The sequence below is a fragment of the Nicotiana attenuata genome, unplaced genomic scaffold (assembly GCF_001879085.1).
Source record: "Nicotiana attenuata strain UT unplaced genomic scaffold, NIATTr2, whole genome shotgun sequence".
In the NCBI taxonomy this organism is placed as follows: domain Eukaryota; kingdom Viridiplantae; phylum Streptophyta; class Magnoliopsida; order Solanales; family Solanaceae; genus Nicotiana; species Nicotiana attenuata.
In genome coordinates, this window is record NW_017670372.1 from 510,480 (window position 1) to 532,357 (window position 21,878).

The window sequence follows — 21,878 nt, forward strand, 5'->3', positions numbered from 1 at the left end:
ACCGTCAAATCACGGGTCCGGGTCCGTTTACCAAAAATATTGACCAAAGTCAACTTTAATCATTTTAAAGCCACATTTTGAAATTTTTCACAGAATTTAACATATAAGCTTTCCGGCTACGCGCCCGGATTGCGCACGCAAATCGAGGCAAGCAGAAATGAGGTTTTCAAGGCCTCGAAAGCACGGAAAAGAGAGAAATCCGGTGATGACCCTTTGGGTCGTCACACATTTATCCATCCATATGACTTTACTGCATCTAGGTAGGTTATATTATACCATAACTCTTCATTCGATTTATTGTTAGTGAGGTCTGCTACCAAACTCCAGGTTACTTTCGTTGCTTATCCTATATGAGAGCCTCGATCAGACACACTTCGACGAAACTCATTTTCTTTGATTTGCTTACCCTCTTACCTTCTCAAATTTACTTATCTCTTGTTTGAAATAGAAAAATACTTATAACCTCAAAAATAATCTCATTCCCGAGCTACGTCGATTAACTTACGGACGAAACTTTAACGTACAAAAATGCGGGATGTAATATCTCATTTCCGAGCTTTCATCAATTTACTTTTGGCGTACTTTCACGTATGAAAATATGGGGTGTAACAATTTATAACTTCTAAGAACAAAATTACCCCTCACGAGTTTAATATAAAAGACAACAGAAGTCTAAATTAATAATTGTAGAACTTTGATAGTTTTATAATTTTTCCTTTTGTAAGTTTCAAGGGTGTTTCGTATACATTTATTTGCAGTACCGCGTTGATGTTCTTTTAATTAAGACGGTCTTTTAGAAAAATTTATAACATCTTATTTTTCTGTTGATATGCTTCCTTTGATATAGAGTGTTGATCGTCAATTTTACATATGGGGTTTAACGTCCAAAGCTTGTTCCTATACGAAGTCACAAGGTGTGGATAATTTTAGCATTGGAATTAAGTTGTAGTAGAAATAGAGTTCTTAATTGAAGAACACAAAGATGAACAATTGCAGTATCATCAATCTCCAAAATAATAACATATCCTAGGATTAAATGAAAAGGAACAACAAAACAATTCTATAGCTGTTGAGTTTCTCGGATCATAAGGGTCTCTTTGGTATATTTTAATATTAGTTTTACATAATTATATTTTCTTTAGTATTCTTTTTTTAACAATACCAAAATCAACATATATTGTAATGCATTCTCCAAGTAGTACACTAAAAAGAACAATATCGAGTTAAAGTATGTTTATAATTTTTAAAAGGACTGAATTCCTGTCATATTGTAGAATAAATAATACTCTTATTCTACTCTTTTATTTTTTAAAATGATGCCACTTCAAATGCAAGAGTCAAGCTTTTTAATCTTATCTTAGGTTAATTTTAAAATATAGATAAAAAATTATTTGATTGGCATTTTGTGATCTTCCTCGTGTAAAAGATATGTTCAATATTCTTGCGATTCAGAACCGTAGTATCTAACCAATATACTCTATTTACAAAAGAGCGTTGGATTTTTTTGGTGCGTAGAAGTCCTAATGCTTTCCTCCTATTTCTAAATTCTAACTCTCCATTGATAGTTCCTTTTTTAGTTTCTTGATTGGTTAATTCCTTCATCAACCTAACTATTTGTTGGTAAGTATCCTACCCGAGGGCCTTTTTTTTTGGGATAATTTCACATAAGTACACTTGGGGAAAGCATTTTTCAACCGGCTAACCCACAAATACAGTTTTCATGCGGTTGCCCACAAATAATTTCAGCGCCTAACCCACAACTTCATCAACTACACCCAAATCACGCCTAAATCGGATTTCACTTTTTTCTTTCATTTTTATCTTTACCCTTTTTCCATTTTCATTCTTATTTATTTTTTACTTCCCTCTGTATAGTAAACAATATCAGCAAGTTGAAGTAAAAAATAAAAACATATTCATCCTTAGAGTCTATAATTTTATTTTTATATTTTTTTTGTAAAATTTAAAGTTTTGCAAGGGAAATTCTTATTTCACTGGAAAAAATAAAAATTTACATTATTAAACACCTTATATACATTGTTATACACACAAATATAATCATGTATAATCTTGTATAATTGTGTATAATCATGTATAATTCTGTATAACTATGAGAATACCCACAAATATACATGGTTATACATGATTATACAAAGTATATATATGTATATACAACATATACATCATTCTTCCTCCCTTCAGAAGTTATTTAAAGTGAGAAGAAGAAGAAGAAAGGCTATGCGTTGGGATCGTTTCAGACTATGCTGTTAACATATGCTGGTGGTGTTGTCTTTACTGCCCTTGTCACCATCCCCAACTGGCCCGTCTATAATCGCAATCCTCTCAGTTGGTTGGACTCAAGTGAAGCTGAAAAACATCCCAAACCACTGGCTGCTAACTCCAGTTCAAAGAAAAAAAAAGACTACAAAAGATAGATCCGGTGTGGATTATTCAACAAAATTATTTTGTGGAAGAGGAAGATAATGAACGGAGCAAGGAAATCTGAAGAAGAATTCGACTATTTTGCCAGAGAGAGAGAGAAAGAGACAGAGAAAGAGCAAGAGATTGAAAATGAAAGAGAAAGTGGGGTGGGGAGAAAGTCTGAAAAAGAGTGTGGGCGGCGAGGGCTAATCAGTGAAAAAAAAATTTCAACAGTATAGAACTGGGCCATACCGGGTAAGAAGGGAAAATATGGGCCGTATTTTGTTAGAATAGTGGGCCAAGTGACATAGAGTGTAATTTCTTCTTTTTTTTTTCGAGAGGTAATTTCGAGAATCAACCAACGGAACCGAAAATAGAATTCTAAAACTAAATCAATATAGAATAAGAAGTAGTTGAACACTTCTATTAAAAAAATCACGATTTCATATTCTTTTTCAAAAACTATTTAACATGGTTATTACTTTAAACATGTGGTGCTATAGGAAAAAGATACTTATTATCCTTGCGAGTTGAACTCTTCTAGGTCTCTTTATGCTCTCCCTAAAGTCGTTTATGACTTAATATGTTTCTTTTAAAATTATAAAATTGTATAACAAAAGTACTTAAAAACTTTTATGGAATAAGAGAAGAAAAAATGACTGACAGTAGTACTATTTTTTAAAGATTAAATGTGTACTTTATTGATGTAGGTTAAATTATTACTGTTAACATATGTGGTCAAGTTGTAAAATTTTAGTAAGAATAGTGCTTAAAGTTTGGATGGAATCTATCTATATAGAATAACAAAGGCAAAATAATGTGGGAGTGACAAGTGGAATTACCTAATGCTAACACCTGTTAAAAAATTGAACAACTCTCCAATATAGTTGGAGCTTCAAAGTCCCACACGTTCACAGAAATTCTGAAATCTCCTAATGCCTTCAAAAACTCCCACACGCACAGGTAATTCAAACCTCCCTCAATTTATGGGATCCAGTACTCCTACACTCACAGGTAATTCAATACTCACGTTTTGGCTTTTACTCCCACGTTTTGCCTTACCGGTGCTGCTCCAAAAACCTCTCCATTAAGCAGAGAATCAGAATGTTCCTCCTCGAACATCACTTTACAATCTATTTGTTTGCGTGTGCTGGCATTGATTGTAAAAAAGAAAAAGTAATCTACTGTTACGTATGTTTTTACATATGTTTTGATAAATGTTATTTCATTGATATAACTTTTAAGTGATCGGGAATTTTTTACAAAGTACTCATTGTTCTCTTATTGAATGAGGCTCTTCATCCCATTTTGTGTATTATCTGCTGTGTATAAAATACTCAAGAAACGGAGCTTACACCGGAGCAGCGTCTGATGGTGGAAACAATCCTTAAGAGAAGCAACCTTTTAGCAACGCTCATCAATGATGTCTTGCATCTTTCAAGGCTTGAGGATGGAAGCCTTCAACTTGACATTGGGACTTTCAATCTTCATGCTCTCTTCAGATAGGTAAGCCTACTATTTCTGTTTACATGCATGTTCTAGATTATTTGAGAAAAAGAACTATGAAAAGAAGTTCTAGATCTGATAAATATTTTACTTGTGATTTCCAATTTTCCAACATGTTATGATGGAAACTATCGACTGATTCAGCTGTCTGCTTATTGCTTTAGGTCTTTAACTTAATCAAGCCTATTGCATCTGTGAAAAAGCTATTTGTCACGCTTAGCTTGTCTTCCGATCTGCCGGAATTTGCTATTGGAGATGAAAAACGGCTGATGCAAATTCTTTTAAATGTTGTTGGCAATGCTGTAAAATTTTCAAAAGAAGGCAGTGTGTCAATTTCTGCTGTTGCTGCAAAATCAGAATCTTTAAGAGATCCTAGAGCTCCCGAATTTTTCCTTGTGCAAAGTGAGAATCACTTCTATTTACGTGTACATGTATGTTTAGAAGTTTATTTTCATGCTTGATATTTAATATTTGCACTATAAATGGTAGTTTCTCTATTTATTTTTTTGAGATGGTGATTTTATTGCTACTTTTTTCCTGTAATTTAGGTAAAAGATACAGGATCAGGCATTAATCCGCAGGATATCCCCAAGCTATTTTGTAAGTTTGCGGAAAACCAGGCACTAGGATCTAAAAGTTGCGGTGGCACTGGGCTTGGCCTTGCGATTTCTAAGAGGTATCTTACTTCATTGGTGTTTGTTTTGAATGGGTTTTCAGTTTTCCATGAACTGGAGAACTGCTCAAGATTGAATTTTCATTCTTGGCTGATGCACATTCCTTGGAAAATTTGTTCATTGTATGTGGAGACACTTACAGCAGTGATTATTTGTCTAACGTATTGTTTAATGGCCTGGATCAGGNTAAAAAATTTTCTACGACACGGTAGATGTTATCAGCGTTTGTCAATTAAGTTATATTTGAGGGCGATGTTTTATGGATTTTGAGCCAATATGTTGGGAGCTTTCTTCTTTACTCTCCATCCTTTTAGGACTCAGAGACAAAAGAGAACCAAAACCCATAAGAGAGGTTTATGGTTGGTTTCATTCCATACTGCTAAATATATTATATCCTTGAACCAACATTTTATGTCTTCACATCTTCTACTTTGGTAATAGGTATCATTTGAACAAGCACTTCATATATATTAACAAATCATCTAGGATGTCATAAGACAACAAAACAAGTGAATAAAAAGACGAAATAAGTTATATAAGTGTGTTAGTCGTTCTCTCCAAATCTGTGAATGATAATCTTTTTCAATATATTATTTTTCATATTTATTTTAGGTCCGCATCATTTGTGTGTCCGCTACAGAGTAGACCGATCAAATTCCTTCTGGCAGTGGTGGCAGTGCAACGTAATGCAAAAGAAAAGTAACTAAAAATTAAGCCTTTTATCATGTTACAATATTTTCCTCTTAGTCTTTAAAGATTATCTTTGAATACGTGCTGGCATTTGTTTCGTTATTCTATTTTATCCAATCTGTGATGCTTTTTTTTTGTCTCAAGGATATTTAAATGCACAAAGTTATACTTGAGGAAGATGCACGTCTTTGATTTATCTTTACATATGTTCTGGCATCTATTTTGTTATTTTATTAAAATTTTGTCCAAAACGTGGGGCTTTTTTTACTATATCTTTTCACTGTCTCAGGGACATTCAGATGCACAAAGTTGTATTTGAGAAAGATGCATCTCGTGATGGAACTGCATTACTTTTTACGTTTCGTAACCAGGTTAATATACAATATTATTAAATTCTTCTATATTTGACTTGCTTTTCGCATGTATAGTGTGAATATGATGGAAGTTTGTTTATTATATTTCTACCTTCATATCATTTACCTTAAATTTTAGACGTGTAAGATCAATTTTCACATATAGTCTTCCTTTCTATAATTTCTTCATTCATCAGCTATTTTTGGAGATTCTTTTTTTTGTTAGCATGCCTAGTATTGTTGTTATTGAGAACATTTTTGGAAAAAGTTTGTGCAAGGGCAACAACAGATATTAGTCTTCATGCTGTCAATTGGAAGTTTATTCATTCTAGTTTTATTTTGTAGATTCTTTACATGTCTTTCTTTCCATGAATGGTTGCTATCACTGAATTCTGATCCTTAGCCATACATTTTCTTATATTCTTGAATGGCTTGAAAAGAAAAGTGAGGTGATGATGTTATTGACAAACTTAAGTCTCAACTCTACGTCTTTCCTACTTATATATAAGTCCAATTATTATGGACAACTTTTCGAGATACTACAAATAACTTTGTGAGGATTAATAACTATTTTTTACTTAGTTATCGTATGTAGCTTTTCCCTTTCAAGACTCTTTTGTTTAAAACTGCTTTTGCTTTAACAATTTTTGTCTATCCCGTTTACATCGAGTTATTTCCTTTGTTCAGCGACAGAGACGCGGAAAACATAAAAATTAAAGTCATCCTTCTCATTGTTGGCTTAGAGGCTGAATTTGATGTTTTTAATTTGGACATAAGGTTGAGCAACACAATCTGGAGGGAACAAATCCTCAACAAATGATTATCATCATGCCAAACAGTACATACATTAGAAGTGCAGAGCAAGGTTGATGTTGGAGGTTACATGGCGTCGGCTCAGCCAATCGGTGCCGATAATATCCGGACACTTTTAATTGGAGATCTGCAGTTTTGGATGGATGAATAATATCTCTATAGCTGCTTTACAAATATTGGAGATGTACTAAAATTTCTAAAATACTTTGTTGCTGCTGAGTGTTTTTAATATGTAAAACTGTATCATGGGGAGAAAAATAAATATATTAAATTGTTGTGAGAATACAGTTGTATATTCTTTGGATTGATTTTCTATTGAGGGCAATGCAGGTTTAACTGAGGTAAATGAATATTATGCATTGGTGTTTATATGCATCAACTGATTTTATATGATAAACAAAGTATCAGTAACATCCCTCTATATTATCTCGATTGAGAAGTTTGAGAAATTTGCCAAAATAATTTAAACGTTAAAATCATTTATTTTCCATAAATTTTCTAAATTATAGTCCTTCCTTTGTACTCAAAATTGCACAGTTGAAGGCCAACTAGCATGACTATTCTTGCAAGATTTCTTTCACAATATGAAGAATGCGGGGAGCTTCAGGTTAATTTAATTTTATATAAATATAAAGTTTATTGCTTGCAACACGCAAAGTAAAGTAGTATATAATGCAGTATAGTATAATTAGGACTGCAAGAAATAGTTTCGTAGAAACTCCAACAATAGAGCAGTGAAAATAACAATATTGGTAACATATTTTGTAAAATTACTTTTATTTAATATTTTTCGCGCATCGCGCGGGTAGGTATACTTGTAAAAAAGAAAAAGAAGGACGACATTAAGTTTTCATTCTTTTTAATATCAATGTGCATTTTATTTGTTGTAGATAGGCAAACAAGAGTTTTGATCTTGAGATTCTTGACGATCGAAGCAACAAAAAGTATAACATATATCAAGAACCTCATTTTATCCGGTATGACTAACATTATTCAGAAGATATTGAGTATTGAACCAACCATTATGTTGTATCAATACTTATAGTATATAAATAACAATCATCGAACTAAATGAATATAATATTATGCTTATTTTGATGTCAACTATTATTTTATTTAATTAACTTTTATTGCTTGACGCAGTATACATGTGCAACGCACGTACACTAAAACTAGTATAATAAATGTGTATTAGTCAAAACCTCATATGCTTAGTTCATTGATAAAAACGTGGACTTTTTTTGGCCAAGCTTCTAGGAGGCCAAAAGTATATTTTTTGGCCAAAAAAGTACTTTTTGAAAAATTTAAGCTGTTCGGCCAAAATTAAAAAATACTTCTTAGCAAAAGCAGAAGCAGTTTTTCTGCTTCTGAGGAGAAGTTACAAATTCTAGTTTCTTCCAAAAAGCAGAAGCAGAAGCAAAAAAGTTAATTTATCAAGACAAAAATAACCTTACGATAAATTTATATTTTTCAGATTATCCCTCATAATTTTAATTTTTCTTTTTCTTTTCCTTTTCCTTTTCCTTTTTTTTCTGTTTTCTGCTATACATTTATTCTCTTTTTTATTTTAATCAAATTTGTATTCTCTTTATCCTATTCTTAAGAGTAGATTTTAAATTTATATTGAATGGTGTACTTGACATATTTAAATTATCATGTAAATAATAAGTAATTCCAAACACTTAATATTGTTGCTTTGGAATAACTATATTTATATTAATTAGAATTGTTAATTTATACGTTTTATATTTTAATTGAATTCTTTTCTACTAAATGTTTATATTTATTTTTCTTTTCGAAATAATACTATCTTAAATTTATTCGCTTCTTGTAGTATCTCGTACACAATTGTGATAGAAAAAAATGAGTTTTTATGATTTTATTATGCCATTTTTATTTGATTTTCACCTGATTTAGTAAAAAATGTTATTATTAATGATTCATTTATCTTTTGGATAGGATACTTCCGGTATTCTTCTATCAATACGAATTGACAATTTAATATAATAGTTGACGTTAAGGAAATCGTAGAAATTACTCACTTGTCATGGAAAAACTAATAAACATCAACATGGCAAATTAGCAATTGTTTCCGAGAAGAAACTCTATCGTGAATGGGAAATTACGAATATTAAATATTCATTCAGATTGACTATATTGGCTCACCTCTCATGTTCACATCCTATAATGTCACCAAATCTATCCCTATTTTAAGTAAAATATTTCAAACTTCTCGACAAGTTTGAAAGCGAACCTTTTGTTTGAAATTGCATCTACTTGCAATTATAGTTTACTATTTGCTCAAATTTCTAATATCTACTTATTTTGAAAAGGGACTTTAGGTGAGAAAGAAAATATGTTTGAGCTACAATTAATATTTGTCCAAACTTTTAAAAAATACTTTTAAATGTATTTTTCTCAAATGTGCTTTTCCAAAATATGTTTTGTGCAAAACCTATTTTTATCCGTTTCTCAAAAACTATTTCAGCTTCTACTCAAAATTACTAATTTTTTTCTAAAGGCTTGATCAAACATCTTAATTTTGCAAAAAAATAAAACACTTTCTGTAAAATTAAAAAAAAAAAAAAAAAAGATTAGCCAAATAAGCTGTTAGATGTTTCTCAAATAAAATTTCTAGTTTTTCCTTATTCATAGGAAATATATGTATATGGAATGAGATTTATATTAGCAAAATATTGTTATACCATACAAGTAGCAAATGCTAGATTATTAGTACCTTTAGAAAATTAAAGCAAACAGGAAAAAGGTCACATTATCCTTTATTTCAGTATCTTTCAATCCTAATAAAAAATGATTTTTGCCTTTCTAATATATATTCCATGAATCACTTAAAGCAAAAGTTGGAATTCAATTATTCAAATTTCCCTTTCCTTTAATGTTCTTTTCCTTTAGAAAGAGCTCAATTCCTGTGGGCTCTGAGACATTTACAAACAGTTTCACAAGTCTTCACCCTTAAGAAAAAACAACATTAGCTAACACAGAATGGTACAATCTTCGCTGCACCTGGTACAATACAAGGAAAGAAAAGATTAGTACTCTATTACTACAATTTCTTTCTTTCTACTCGTTCAAATCTTGATGTTTGAGCTGGCATTGACCGTTAAAACTTAAAAGACTTTTTGCTGCGCCTGCGAGTACTAAAACTAGACTTAGATTCAAAATATTTTAATAAACACAATCATAACCCCACGCGCAGTGCCACGCGCCACTTTCCATTCCTGGGCACGTTCCTTTTCCAGCTTCTTCCCCAAAACCCCCCGCTTCTCATACCCCAAAAAATAGAGATTTTTCTTAGATCTCTGCGAATGCGACAATGAGCCACCGGCAGCGTTCACCGCCGGCGGCGAGACAAGTCACTATAGACGAAGAACCTTACAACATCATCCCAATCCATAACCTCTTAGCTGACCATCCTTCTCTCCGTTTCCCCGAGGTACGCGCCGCCGCTGCTGCTTTACGTTCCGTCGGCGACCTTCGTAGACCTGCATTCAGACCTTGGAAACCTCACTATGACCTCCTTGACTGGCTCGCTCTCTTCTTCGGCTTTCAGGAATCTAACGTCCGTAACCAGCGGGAACACATTGTGCTTCACCTCGCTAATGCTCAGATGCGTCTCTCCCCGCCTCCGGACAACATTGACTCACTTGACCCCGCCGTCCTCCGTCGATTCCGCCGTCAACTCCTTAAAAATTACTCCTCCTGGTGCTCTTTCCTCGGTCTCAAATCCAACGTTTGGCTTTCCGACCGCCACAATTCCTCCGACCACCGCCGTGAGTTGCTTTATGTCTCACTTTACCTTCTTATCTGGGGTGAGTCTGCAAATCTGCGTTTTGTTCCTGAATGTTTGAGTTATATTTTTCATAACATGGCGATGGAACTGAATAAGATATTGGAGGATTATATCGATGAGATGACTGGTAGGCCGTTTTTGCCTTCAATTTCTGGTGAGAATGCTTTTCTGGATCGGGTTGTTAAGCCAATTTACGATACAATTAAAGCTGAGGTTGAGAATAGTCGGAATGGTACTGCCCCACACTCTGCGTGGCGGAACTATGATGATATTAATGAGTATTTCTGGAGTAAGAGGTGTTTTGACAAGTTGAAGTGGCCTATTGATACTGGGAGTACATTCTTTGTGACTACTAACAAGGGAAAGAAGGTGGGAAAGACGGGGTTTGTGGAGCAGAGATCATTTTTGAATTTGTATAGGAGCTTTGATAAATTATGGATCATGCTAGCATTGTTCTTGCAGGCTGCAATCATTGTAGCTTGGGAGCAGAGAGGGTATCCGTGGCAGGCGTTGGAGAGGAGGGAGGTTCAGGTGAGGGTGTTAACAGTCTTCTTCACGTGGAGTGGGATGAGGCTTTTGCAGTCATTACTTGATGCAGGAATGCAATATAGTATCGTTTCGAGGGAGACCCCATGGCATGGGGTGAGAATGGTGTTGAAGATCGTGGTTGCAGCAGGGTGGATTGTGGTTTTCGGGGTATTCTATGGGAGGATTTGGACACAGAGGAATAATGATGGGGATTGGACCAGCGCGGCTAACAAGAGGGTGGTGAATTTTCTTGAGGTTGCTTTTGTTTTTGTTGCTCCAGAACTGTTAGCTTTGGCACTCTTTATTCTGCCGTGGGTAAGGAATTTTCTTGAGAACACGAACTGGAGGATATTTTACCTGTTATCATGGTGGTTCCAGAGTCGGACGTTTGTGGGTCGTGGGCTTAGGGAAGGCCTTGTCGACAACATAAAGTATTCCCTCTTTTGGGTGGTAGTGCTTGCGACCAAGTTTTCCTTCAGTTACTTCCTACAGATCAAACCTATGATTGTTCCAACAAAAGCACTGTTGCGCCTCAGGGATGTGAAGTACGAATGGCATGAGTTTTTTAACAACAGCAACAGGTTCTCAGTAGGATTGCTTTGGCTTCCCGTTGTATTGATTTATCTTATGGATATTCAGATATGGTACTCAATCTACTCTTCATTTGTTGGGGCTGCGGTCGGATTGTTTGATCACTTGGGCGAGATTCGGAACATGCCACAGTTAAGGTTGAGATTCCAATTTTTTGCAAGTGCAATTCAGTTTAATCTGATGCCAGAGGAGCAGTTGCTGAACGCCCAAGGGACTCTAAAGAGCAAGATCAAGGACGCCATCCTCCGTTTGAAACTCAGATATGGTTTTGGTCGACCATTCAAGAAGCTTGAATCAAACCAGGTAGAGGCTAACAAATTTGCCTTGATTTGGAATGAGATAATTGCAACTTTCAGAGAAGAAGATATTCTGAATGACCGTGAGGTTGAGTTGTTGGAGCTGCCGCAGAACACGTGGAATGTTAGAGTGGTTCGTTGGCCATGTTTGCTTCTCTGCAATGAGGTGCTGCTTGCTCTCAGCCAGGCAAAGGAGCTGGTGGATGCTCCTGATAGGTGGCTCTGGCATAAGATCAGCAAGTATGAGTACAGGCGGTGTGCTGTTATTGAGGCTTATGACTGTACAAGGCATTTGCTGCTGGAAATTGTCAAATTGAACAGCGAGGAGCATTCCATCATAACAACCTTCTTTCAGCAGATTGATCAGTGGATTCAGCTGGAAAAGTTCACAAAATACTACAATCTGACTGCTCTGCCCCAGATCCGCGGAAAGTTGATTGCTCTTCTAGATCTCATACTCAAGCCAAAAAAGGATGTTGACAAGATTGTGAATGTTCTCCAGGCCTTATATGAGGTTGCCACTCGAGATTTTCTGAAAGAGAAGATGACTGGAGATCAGCTGAGAGAGGAAGGTCTGGCTCTTCAGGCCTCTGCGACTAGATTGCTTTTTGAGAATATAGTTTCATTGCCAGATCCAGAAAATGAGACTTTTTATCGGCAGGCTCGCCGCTTGAACACTATTCTTACATCTCGGGACTCTATGAGTAATATCCCGAGAAATCTTGAGGCGAGACGTCGACTTGCCTTCTTTAGCAATTCTCTATTTATGAACATGCCACACGCTCCCCAAGTTGAGAAGATGATGGCTTTCAGTGTTTTGACGCCTTACTACAATGAAGAAGTATTGTACAATAAGGAACAACTTAGAACTGAGAATGAAGATGGGATTTCTACATTATATTATTTGCAGACTATTTATGCCGATGAGTGGGAAAATTTCTTGCAGCGAATGCGTAGAGAAGGAATGGTTGATGAGAAGAAAGAGTTATGGACAACGAAGCTGAGAGACCTTCGTCTTTGGGCATCGTACAGAGGGCAGACTCTTTCTCGCACAGTTAGGGGGATGATGTACTACTATCGAGCCCTCAAAATGCTGGCCTTTCTGGATTCTGCATCTGAGATGGATATCAGAGAAGGATCAGTGGAGCTTGGTTCTATGAGGCATGATGGTGGCAGTGATGGTTTAAGCTCTGAAAGGTCTCCGTCTTCAAGGAGGTTGAGCAGAGCTGACAGTTCAGTGAGTTTGTTGTTTAAAGGCCACGAGTATGGGACTGCTTTGATGAAATTCACATACGTTGTTGCTTGCCAGATATATGGTACTCAGAAGGCCAAAAAGGATCCGCATGCGGAGGAAATTTTGTATCTGATGAAAAATAATGAAGCCCTTCGTGTAGCATATGTTGATGAGGTTCCCACAGGAAGGGATGAGAAGGATTATTATTCTGTGCTTGTTAAGTATGATCAAAAGCTTGAAAGGGAAGTTGAGATCTATCGAGTTAAATTGCCTGGCCCCTTGAAGCTTGGAGAGGGTAAACCAGAAAATCAGAATCATGCCTTTATCTTTACCCGTGGTGATGCAGTTCAGACTATTGATATGAACCAAGATAATTACTTCGAGGAGGCACTGAAAATGAGGAACTTGTTGGAAGAATTCAAACGCTACTACGGTATTCGCAAGCCTTCAATTCTTGGAGTTCGGGAACATATATTTACTGGTTCTGTGTCATCCCTTGCTTGGTTCATGTCAGCTCAGGAAATGAGTTTTGTAACCCTTGGACAGCGTGTATTGGCCAACCCCCTGAAAATCCGAATGCATTATGGACATCCAGATGTCTTCGACAGATTTTGGTTTCTAACAAGAGGAGGAATAAGCAAGGCATCTAGAGTGATCAACATCAGCGAGGACATTTTTGCTGGCTTCAACTGCACACTGCGAGGTGGCAATGTCACCCACCACGAGTACATTCAAGTTGGCAAAGGAAGGGATGTTGGGTTGAACCAAATATCTATGTTTGAAGCCAAGGTTGCCAGTGGCAATGGTGAACAAGTTCTTAGCAGAGATGTCTATAGGTTGGGTCATAGGCTGGATTTCTTCAGAATGCTCTCTTTCTTTTATACAACTGTAGGATTTTTCTTCAATACAATGATGATTGTCCTCACTGTATATGCATTCTTATGGGGACGACTTTACCTTGCACTTAGTGGGGTTGAGGATTCTGTTGCTGCAGATACCACCGACAACAACAAAGCACTTGGTGCCATACTGAACCAGCAATTCATCATCCAGTTGGGTCTTTTCACTGCGTTACCAATGATAGTGGAGAACTCTCTTGAGCACGGTTTTCTTACATCTATCTGGGAGTTTCTAACAATGATGCTTCAACTTTCATCTGTATTTTACACATTCTCGATGGGAACTCGTGCTCATTACTTTGGTCGTACTATTCTTCATGGTGGTGCAAAGTACCGGGCCACTGGGCGTGGTTTTGTGGTGCAGCACAAGAGTTTTGCTGAGAATTATCGGTTATATGCTCGTAGCCATTTTGTCAAGGCAATTGAACTTGGTCTGATACTTACAGTGTATGCTTCATATAGCCCTGTTGCTAAAGGAACTTTTACATATATAGCACTGACCATCTCGAGTTGGTTCCTGGTGCTGTCATGGATCGTGGGGCCCTTTGTATTTAATCCTTCTGGGTTTGATTGGTTAAAGACAGTGTATGATTTTGATGATTTCATGAATTGGGTATGGTACCGTGGTAGTGTTTTTGCGAAGGCAGAACAGAGCTGGGAAAAATGGTGGGACGAAGAACAGGATCATTTAAGAACGACAGGTTTGTGGGGAAAGATACTGGAAATTATCCTAGACCTTCGCTTCTTCTTTTTCCAGTATGGCATTGTATATCAGCTAGGTATTGCTGCTGGAAACAAAAGCATTGCTGTTTACTTGCTTTCATGGATTTATGTGGTGGTGGCTCTTGGCTTTTTTAATATTACAGCTTATGCTCGGGATAAGTATGCTGCAAGGGAGCACATATACTTTCGACTTGTGCAGCTCCTCGTTGTAGTCTTTTTCATAGTCGTAATTGTTGCTCTAATGCAGTTCACGGCTTTTAGATTTAGTGATCTCTTCATCAGTCTGTTGGCTTTCATTCCTACTGGTTGGGGTTTCATTTCAGTTGCCCAAGTGTTACGTCCTTTTTTGCAAAACACTATGATATGGGGAACTATTGTGTCTATGGCGCGGCTATATGAGATAATGTTTGGGATTATTGTCATGGTACCCGTGGCAGTACTTTCTTGGTTGCCTGGTTTCCAGCCAATGCAGACAAGGATCCTATTCAATGACGCATTTAGTAGAGGTCTGCGGATATTCCAGATTGTGACTGGAAAAAAACCTAAGAGTGACTTGTGATTTGAGGTAAACTTTTTAACCTTTAGGTGTGCAGAAAAACGTTTTTAGTTTTATATCCTGCTGCAATCAATGTGTTTTCTGTATTTAGCATATGCATGTTTTGCTGTGCAACATCACTTTTTGTTCATCATTCGTAGAATGCCTCACACAGTTGCTATTAACAATTTTCTGATGAATGATTGTCACATGTACTTTCTCTTTGTTTATCCAACTTCCTTTTTTATATGCATACAGCTTGCTTGCCCAGTTGTGTGGCATCTAATTAGTCATTGAATTCTTTCATTTTATTTTCCTTTTTGCCTTTCTTTTGTTGGGGGTGCGGGGAGGGGGGTAGTCAACATTAATATTCGTGAATTCATATTGAACCTGCAACTGGTTATTCTTATGTATGAGGGACTTTATAGAAATGTTAATGATCCATTATGTTTCATGCTGCATGTATTAGTTTGCCATTAAGCTAGTATTTTACCCAGCTCCATCTGTCAGTCTTGTTTTGATTTTATCTTGTTTTGAGCCAATTATGAATGAAAAGCTTCAAAACTCTATGAGTCCTGCTAACTTGGTTCTGCTAGGAGCTGTTTTCTTCTTTCACAAGACTCTCCACATAGATTGCTGGTTTTCACATCTAAAAATGATGATATTTACTATTCATAGTCTGCATATCCTGTTGTGGACTAATATATACAGGGCTTTAGTTTGGTATCTAGTCTCGACTTGTGGTTTCTGACATGTTTCTCAAAAAAGACTACTCATATATATGTAGTGAAGAGTTTGGAAGATAAATGACAATATTCTCAAGTTGCAATCTACTGATAGAGGTGGATCTAGGATTTCTAAAATATGGGTACACTACAGAAAAAGCAAGGAAAAAGAAAGTACTATATGGGAACCATTCCATGTTATTTTGGATAAATAACTTAATATTCAACCAGGTGCACCACTCAACCTTTTTGGAGTATGGGGGCCAACAGATAATATTAGATAAATTTTATGAAATACACACATAAAATACCTAATTTGGCGGAAAGACCATGGGTTCACGTGCACCTTGTGAGAATGCATGTGAGAAAAATCTATTATTGATATTTTGTTTAATTATAATACAATGAGCCCTATTTATACAATACATATCATACTCCTATTCTATGTGGGACTAGGACTAATTCATATTATGTACATAACTATCTAACTAAAAACGGCCTAATTCTGCCCGAGTCCACGCATGGCAATCTTCTTAAGTTGGCCACCACACCACTGTTTTTGACCACTATACAATTATTCCCCTTAAACAGAAACTCTTATGTTTGTGTAGATCAACTCTTGACTAGTGTCAGAACCCTATATATGAAAATATACACCTTATTTCTCACTTCTCATAGCAAGAATATTGACAGCTTTGACTCTGAACGCTATCACATGTTGTAGAAGGATGCTCCTACCGAGTTAACATAACTCTTGTGGACATCGATCATGTAGTGCTAGTTTTTAAAAGCCCATTTGTATGTACAATTTATTTAGCTATATACTTATTCTTCTTATTCCATGGAAACTAGTTATCTTCTGGCTATCTATAGCTCCTAAAAAGGTCTTATTCCAACAACAAGCAACAATACCCAGTCCCAAACGGCTATATGGATCCTCACTTACCACATTACTCCATCTAATCCATTTCGTGCCAATTGTATGCAAATTAAAAAGATATCATTCTTTTTGTTGCCTGTCCTGGAAATTGTGTTTTTGAGCTTTCCTCAATTTGCTGGAACTTATTTCTTATGTAACTAGAATTCTCTTCCTTCGTCACTTTCAGGACTCATTGGAACATTTTGTATAAGTGATCCATGTGCTTCATTGTCCAGTATACATCTGACAACTAAGCGCGGTATGGAAACCTTCTCAACTCTTCAATTTTTTTTTGATGAAGCCGTCTCAACTATTCAATTTGATTTTATGTTATGGTTCAGTTTGGTTTTCTGTGAGTTATTGAATTGTTTGTTCAATTCATCAACCATCTTGTTTTGAGCCGAATCATGAATATCTGTTGCTTTTAACTTTAAATATGAAACCGACCTTTAAAAAGATGAATATAGATAACTTTGGGAGTTAATTATGAAAAAGATAGCATTAGAAGTTACTCATAAATAGAGAACATTAGATTCACTTTCTGGCGAGCGTTTTCAACCATCTTCGGCAGGTTAAACTATGGTTTAATCTGAATTATGCGTAAATCTGTTTTACGCATTAAATCTGAAGCTGACTCTTAAGTATAGATATTAAGATAAAATTAAAAGCTGCCTGTCGTTCTTGAGATATTTTGCTGCTGTTATTATTGCAAACTTTTTACTTGTTTTCCATGTTTCATAAAACTGGTCTATTAACTTAAATGCGCAGAATAGTTTACTACATTCAAGTCCATCTCAGAAGTGTTTTCACTTTATCTTTATCCACTTTAAGATAATATAGCATATCTAAATAGTGAGGCATCAGAACTGCAATTAGAATCGCCCCTAGGGCTTTGGTCTAGGGGTAAGAGCGTGGCACGTGATGTGTGGGTTTTGCGCATGTCACGGGTCGAACCCAGACAAAAGCCTTGTAGTTGAGAAGGGTAGAGGGGCGAGCCCATTATCCACCTAGCTTCGAACCTGTGCGCCACTGGCCATCAAGGATTTCGGAGTTCAAAAAAAAAAACAAGACTACAATTAGTATCGGTATTACGGAATATTTCCTTTCCTGCCTGGATGGTATGTTTCCTTTACTGGTCAGAAACCCAAAATATTACTAGAAAAGCACAAGGGGACTAGATTCGAGTAAATAGTACTCAGATGTACCAACTATTGGCTCATTTTTCTAAAATCTTACAGTTATAGTAGGCTGAACTAGTTAAGTTGGGAGAGGATCAACCTTATCAGTTGACTTTAGGCTGACAGGCTTTTTAATGGTCTTTGGACCTTATGTACATGACTCCATAAGTTAGCTCATGAAACGACCAAACCATATAAAGAGACTACAACTCGTACCCTAAACTTAACACCCCTCCATGCCAAAACTGGAGATTTGGAGTGTTGATAACATAATATTGGGTCCCTACATTGGGTAACTCAACATCAGGGATAGCAAGGGACACTGCTGGTTCTGACTCCATATTAATTAAAACAAAAACTGGACTTTGGATCTACGTTAACCCCAAGGGCTAGCTCATGAGTTGAGAATTGTCCAAGATCAGATATAAGGAGACTGCAACCCATACCCACCAACTTTGGTACTCAACAACGAGTGTGGAGTTGTTGGTTGCTTATTTGTTTCTCTTTTCATGCTAACCTACTTCAGATAAACCTTAATTTTGCTGAGATACTTAAAGTATTTGCTTTGCTTTTGCAGGGATGAACATTAGTGTGAAGTAATAGATACAGTACAGAGTTTGAGAGGCTAGGAGGTTCTATATTTTTTTTCACTGTAGAGCTTGTAGTGTGAATTATACTGTGTACTTGGATTACTATTAGTTTGGTTGAAGCAGCAGACGGGTTTTCATTAAAGGTTCATCTTTTGTAATTGTTGTAATCATATGTTTCGTCATAGTAGTGCACAGATGAAGAGTATTTTCTCTTATTTTAGAATCCCGACAAAATTCATTTAGTACTGATCTTTGAGTTTCTATTGTGAACAACGTGTAGTGTAGTAGCAATTTCTGCTGTATCAAGTGCATTTTACAAAGGTGTTTGAAGTATTAGATTCATTTGTGGTTCTAATAGAAGCTTCTTACAAATAAGATCTTGTTCTTACATTGAAAGAGATAAATGTCAACTAATCTGGCCAACATCGAACTTGGTAAAATGAAATGGTTGACCCTATAAAACATGCAAGATCTCTTAGTAGTATAAAGACTTAAGAGCTGATGGAAAAACTCTGTTTTGTATTGAATAGCAAGCTGAGTATATATACAAGTTTACCTAAGACTACTCCTTGTATTAGGAGACTTATTCAACGTAAAGGCTATCAAAATAAACTAACTGATAGATACTCTCAATGAGAGGATAACTTTAGATCTACTTGTGTAACTAAAAGGATAAACATAAAAGATAAAGACTACTAGATGTGAATTCGTAACAATCTGGTAAGAGGAACTGGTGTTCCAATACGCCCCCCTCAAGTTAGGCTATGTGGCACTAAGCCTAACTTGAACAGATTCCGGTCAAAGGCTGGCTTGGCAAGGGCTTTGGTGAGCGTATCAGCAAGTTGGTCAGCAGAGTGAACGTGAACAACTCGAACCAGCTTTTCTTCAACATGGTTGCGCACAAAATGAAAATCCACCTCAACATGTTTCATGCGACTATGAAGGACAGGATTCTTGCTTAGGTAAGTGACACCAATGTTGTCACAGTAAATTGTAGAGATATCTCTGACTGGGAGCTGCATCTCAAGTAATAGGTTTCTAACCCACAGAAGTTCAGCAAGAGCATTGGCAACAGCTCTATATTCAGCTTCAGTTGATGAGCGAGCTACGGTCTTCTGCTTTTTCGAGGACCAACTGATGAGGTTTGGGCCAAGAAACAAAATATAACCAGATGTTGAGGATCTGTCAGTGAGATCTCCAGCCCAGTCGGCATCAGAATACATGTGCAAATTAAAGTCAAACTTGGGGGACACGCGCAAGCCAAATGAAGTGTACCACGAATGGTACCTGAGAACACGTTTCACAGCCTTCAATGAAAGTCAGATGGTGATTGCATAAACTGGACAGTTTTATTGACTGCATAGGCAATGTCCGGCCTCGTAAAAGATAAATATTGAAGTCTGCCTAGGACTCGGCGATAGCGAGTTGCATCTGTTAACTGAGCCCCATCATTAAGTTTGAGTAACTCGGAGGCACTCATTGGTGTTTTTGCACTCTTGCAGTCAGACATCAATTCATCACTTAGGATCTCATTGACATAATTGGCTTGGGATAGAATAATTTCATCAGAACTTCGAAATCACCTCAACACCAAGAAAAATAATGAAGATTACCCAAGTCTTTAATTGAAAAAGCGAGAGGCAAGAGAAGCTATAACCTCATTCACAGTGATAGGATTGCTGCCGTAACTATAATGTCGTCAACATACAACCAAAACAAACATGAGTCCAGCATGGTTGCCTAATGAATAAGGAGTTATCTGATTCAGTCTTGACAAATCCCATTGAGGAAAGATGGCCTTTGAGTGCATTATACCAAGCCCGAGGCGCTTGCTTCAGGCCATAAATGGCCTTCCGCAACTTACAGATATGGGTCAGATAATTATCACAAAGTAAAGCCCGGAGGTTGCATCATGTACACCTCCTCTTTCAAGGTCGCCTTGAAGGAATGCATTGTTAACGTCGAGTTGACGGAGAGGCCATTGAAATCAAAGGGCAACAGCAAGAATGATTCGCACAGTAGTGGATTTGACCACCGGACTGAAAGTCGAGTGAAAATCAACACCAGGCCTCTGAGTGAATCCTTTCGCAACCAATCTCGCTTTATAGCGATCCACTGAACCATCCGCCTTCCTTTTAATCCTGAAAAGCCACTTGCAAGAAACAACATTTTTAGATGGATCATTCAAAACTAATCCCAGGTACTGTTATTTAGTAAGGCATCAAATTCGTGTTTCATTGCTGCTTTCCACTCGGGATGTTTCTGGGCTTGTTTGAAGGTATGAGGTGTGAGAATGTTGGACTGAGGTGAGCAAGGTAGTCAAAAATTTGTTTTGGCTTATGAATATTATTTTGGGACCTGGTGATAATGCGATTTGGGGGTGTGGGGCAGGGAGGTGGAGATGGGTTAGCAAGTTGTTCTGAAAGTGGCGTGATGGTAGATGCTTGAGGAAGCAGATTTGCTGGTGAATTTTGGTTTGCAGAGTGGCGTCGATAGACGAGGAGAGGGGGCGACTGACTTGGGAATGTATTGGGCACTTTTAGAGGTGAATTTGCCGGAGAGAAGAAGAAGAAGAAGAAGAAGAAGAAGAAGAAGAAGAAGAAGAAGAAGAAGAAGAAGAAGAAGAAGAAGAAGGTACATAGGAAGGTGGGGCTGGGCAGCGGGAATCTTGGGGGGATAAGAAATTGGAGAGAGATGGAGACTTACCTGAACCAGAAGTCTGTGACGGGCATGATTCCACAGATGCCGCTGGTGTGTCGCCGGAAAACATGGAGGGATGAGTTTGTGGTGTAGGAGATGGATGGGAGGGGGACTCTATTGAAGCAGGGGAATTGGACTCTCTATCATTGTTTGTGGGTATTAAAATAGGATGGGGCAATTCTGAAATTATGGGAAGTGTAGGGGTGGATTTGAAATTCTCTCTATGTATAAGTTTATGCCACTCCAGATGATGTGATTTAAGTGCAATATTAGAGAATAAACTTTTAAAGGGAAAAATATTCTCTAAAAACTGCACATCACGAGACAGATAAATTTTGGCAGAAACTGGATCGAAGCACTGATGACAGTGATGACTTAGAGAAAAACCTAGATAGACACATGGTGCGGACTTTGGTTCAAGTTTATTCTTCGAATAAGGTTTTAGCCATGGATAACATAAACACCCAAAAATTTTAAGTGAGTCATAATTGGGTATTTCACCAAATAATTTTTGAAATGGAGACATATTATTTAAAAGTGATGTTGGAAGGCGATTAATCAGATAAACAGCATGATGGCATGCAAATGACCAAAAAATTGGTGGAAGTGAAGCCTCGTGAAGTAGTGTTCTTGCAGTTTCGATGATATATCGGTGTCGTCGCTCTGCAAGAGCAACTCTTTGAGGCGTATAT

At 36.9% G+C, this 21,878-nt stretch overlaps 2 protein-coding genes across 3 annotated transcripts; both read left to right on the top strand.

Moving 5' to 3' along the window:
• The first annotated feature begins 4,812 nt into the window (after window positions 1–4,812).
• On the top strand, window positions 4,813–6,809 carry LOC109238512. Of its 2 annotated transcripts, none has more exons than XM_019404985.1 (3): window positions 4,813–4,960; window positions 5,581–5,662; window positions 6,332–6,809. In XM_019404985.1, exons 1-3 carry the CDS (start codon window positions 4,861–4,863, stop codon window positions 6,462–6,464), a joined length of 315 nt encoding a protein of 104 aa, XP_019260530.1. In that variant the 5' UTR covers window positions 4,813–4,860; the 3' UTR covers window positions 6,465–6,809. The 2 variants fall into 2 exon arrangements, with proteins under 2 accessions (XP_019260530.1, XP_019260531.1); XM_019404986.1 differs by having other exon boundaries at window positions 6,422–6,809.
• A 2,795-nt stretch (window positions 6,810–9,604) lies between these two features.
• LOC109238515 (callose synthase 12) lies at window positions 9,605–18,828 on the top strand. The gene is made up of 3 exons (XM_019404990.1): window positions 9,605–15,104; window positions 16,906–16,977; window positions 18,474–18,828. Exon 1 carries the CDS (start codon window positions 9,792–9,794, stop codon window positions 15,096–15,098), a length of 5,307 nt encoding a protein of 1,768 aa, XP_019260535.1. The 5' UTR covers window positions 9,605–9,791; the 3' UTR covers window positions 15,099–15,104; window positions 16,906–16,977; window positions 18,474–18,828.
• Window positions 18,829–21,878: the final 3,050 nt, after the last annotated feature.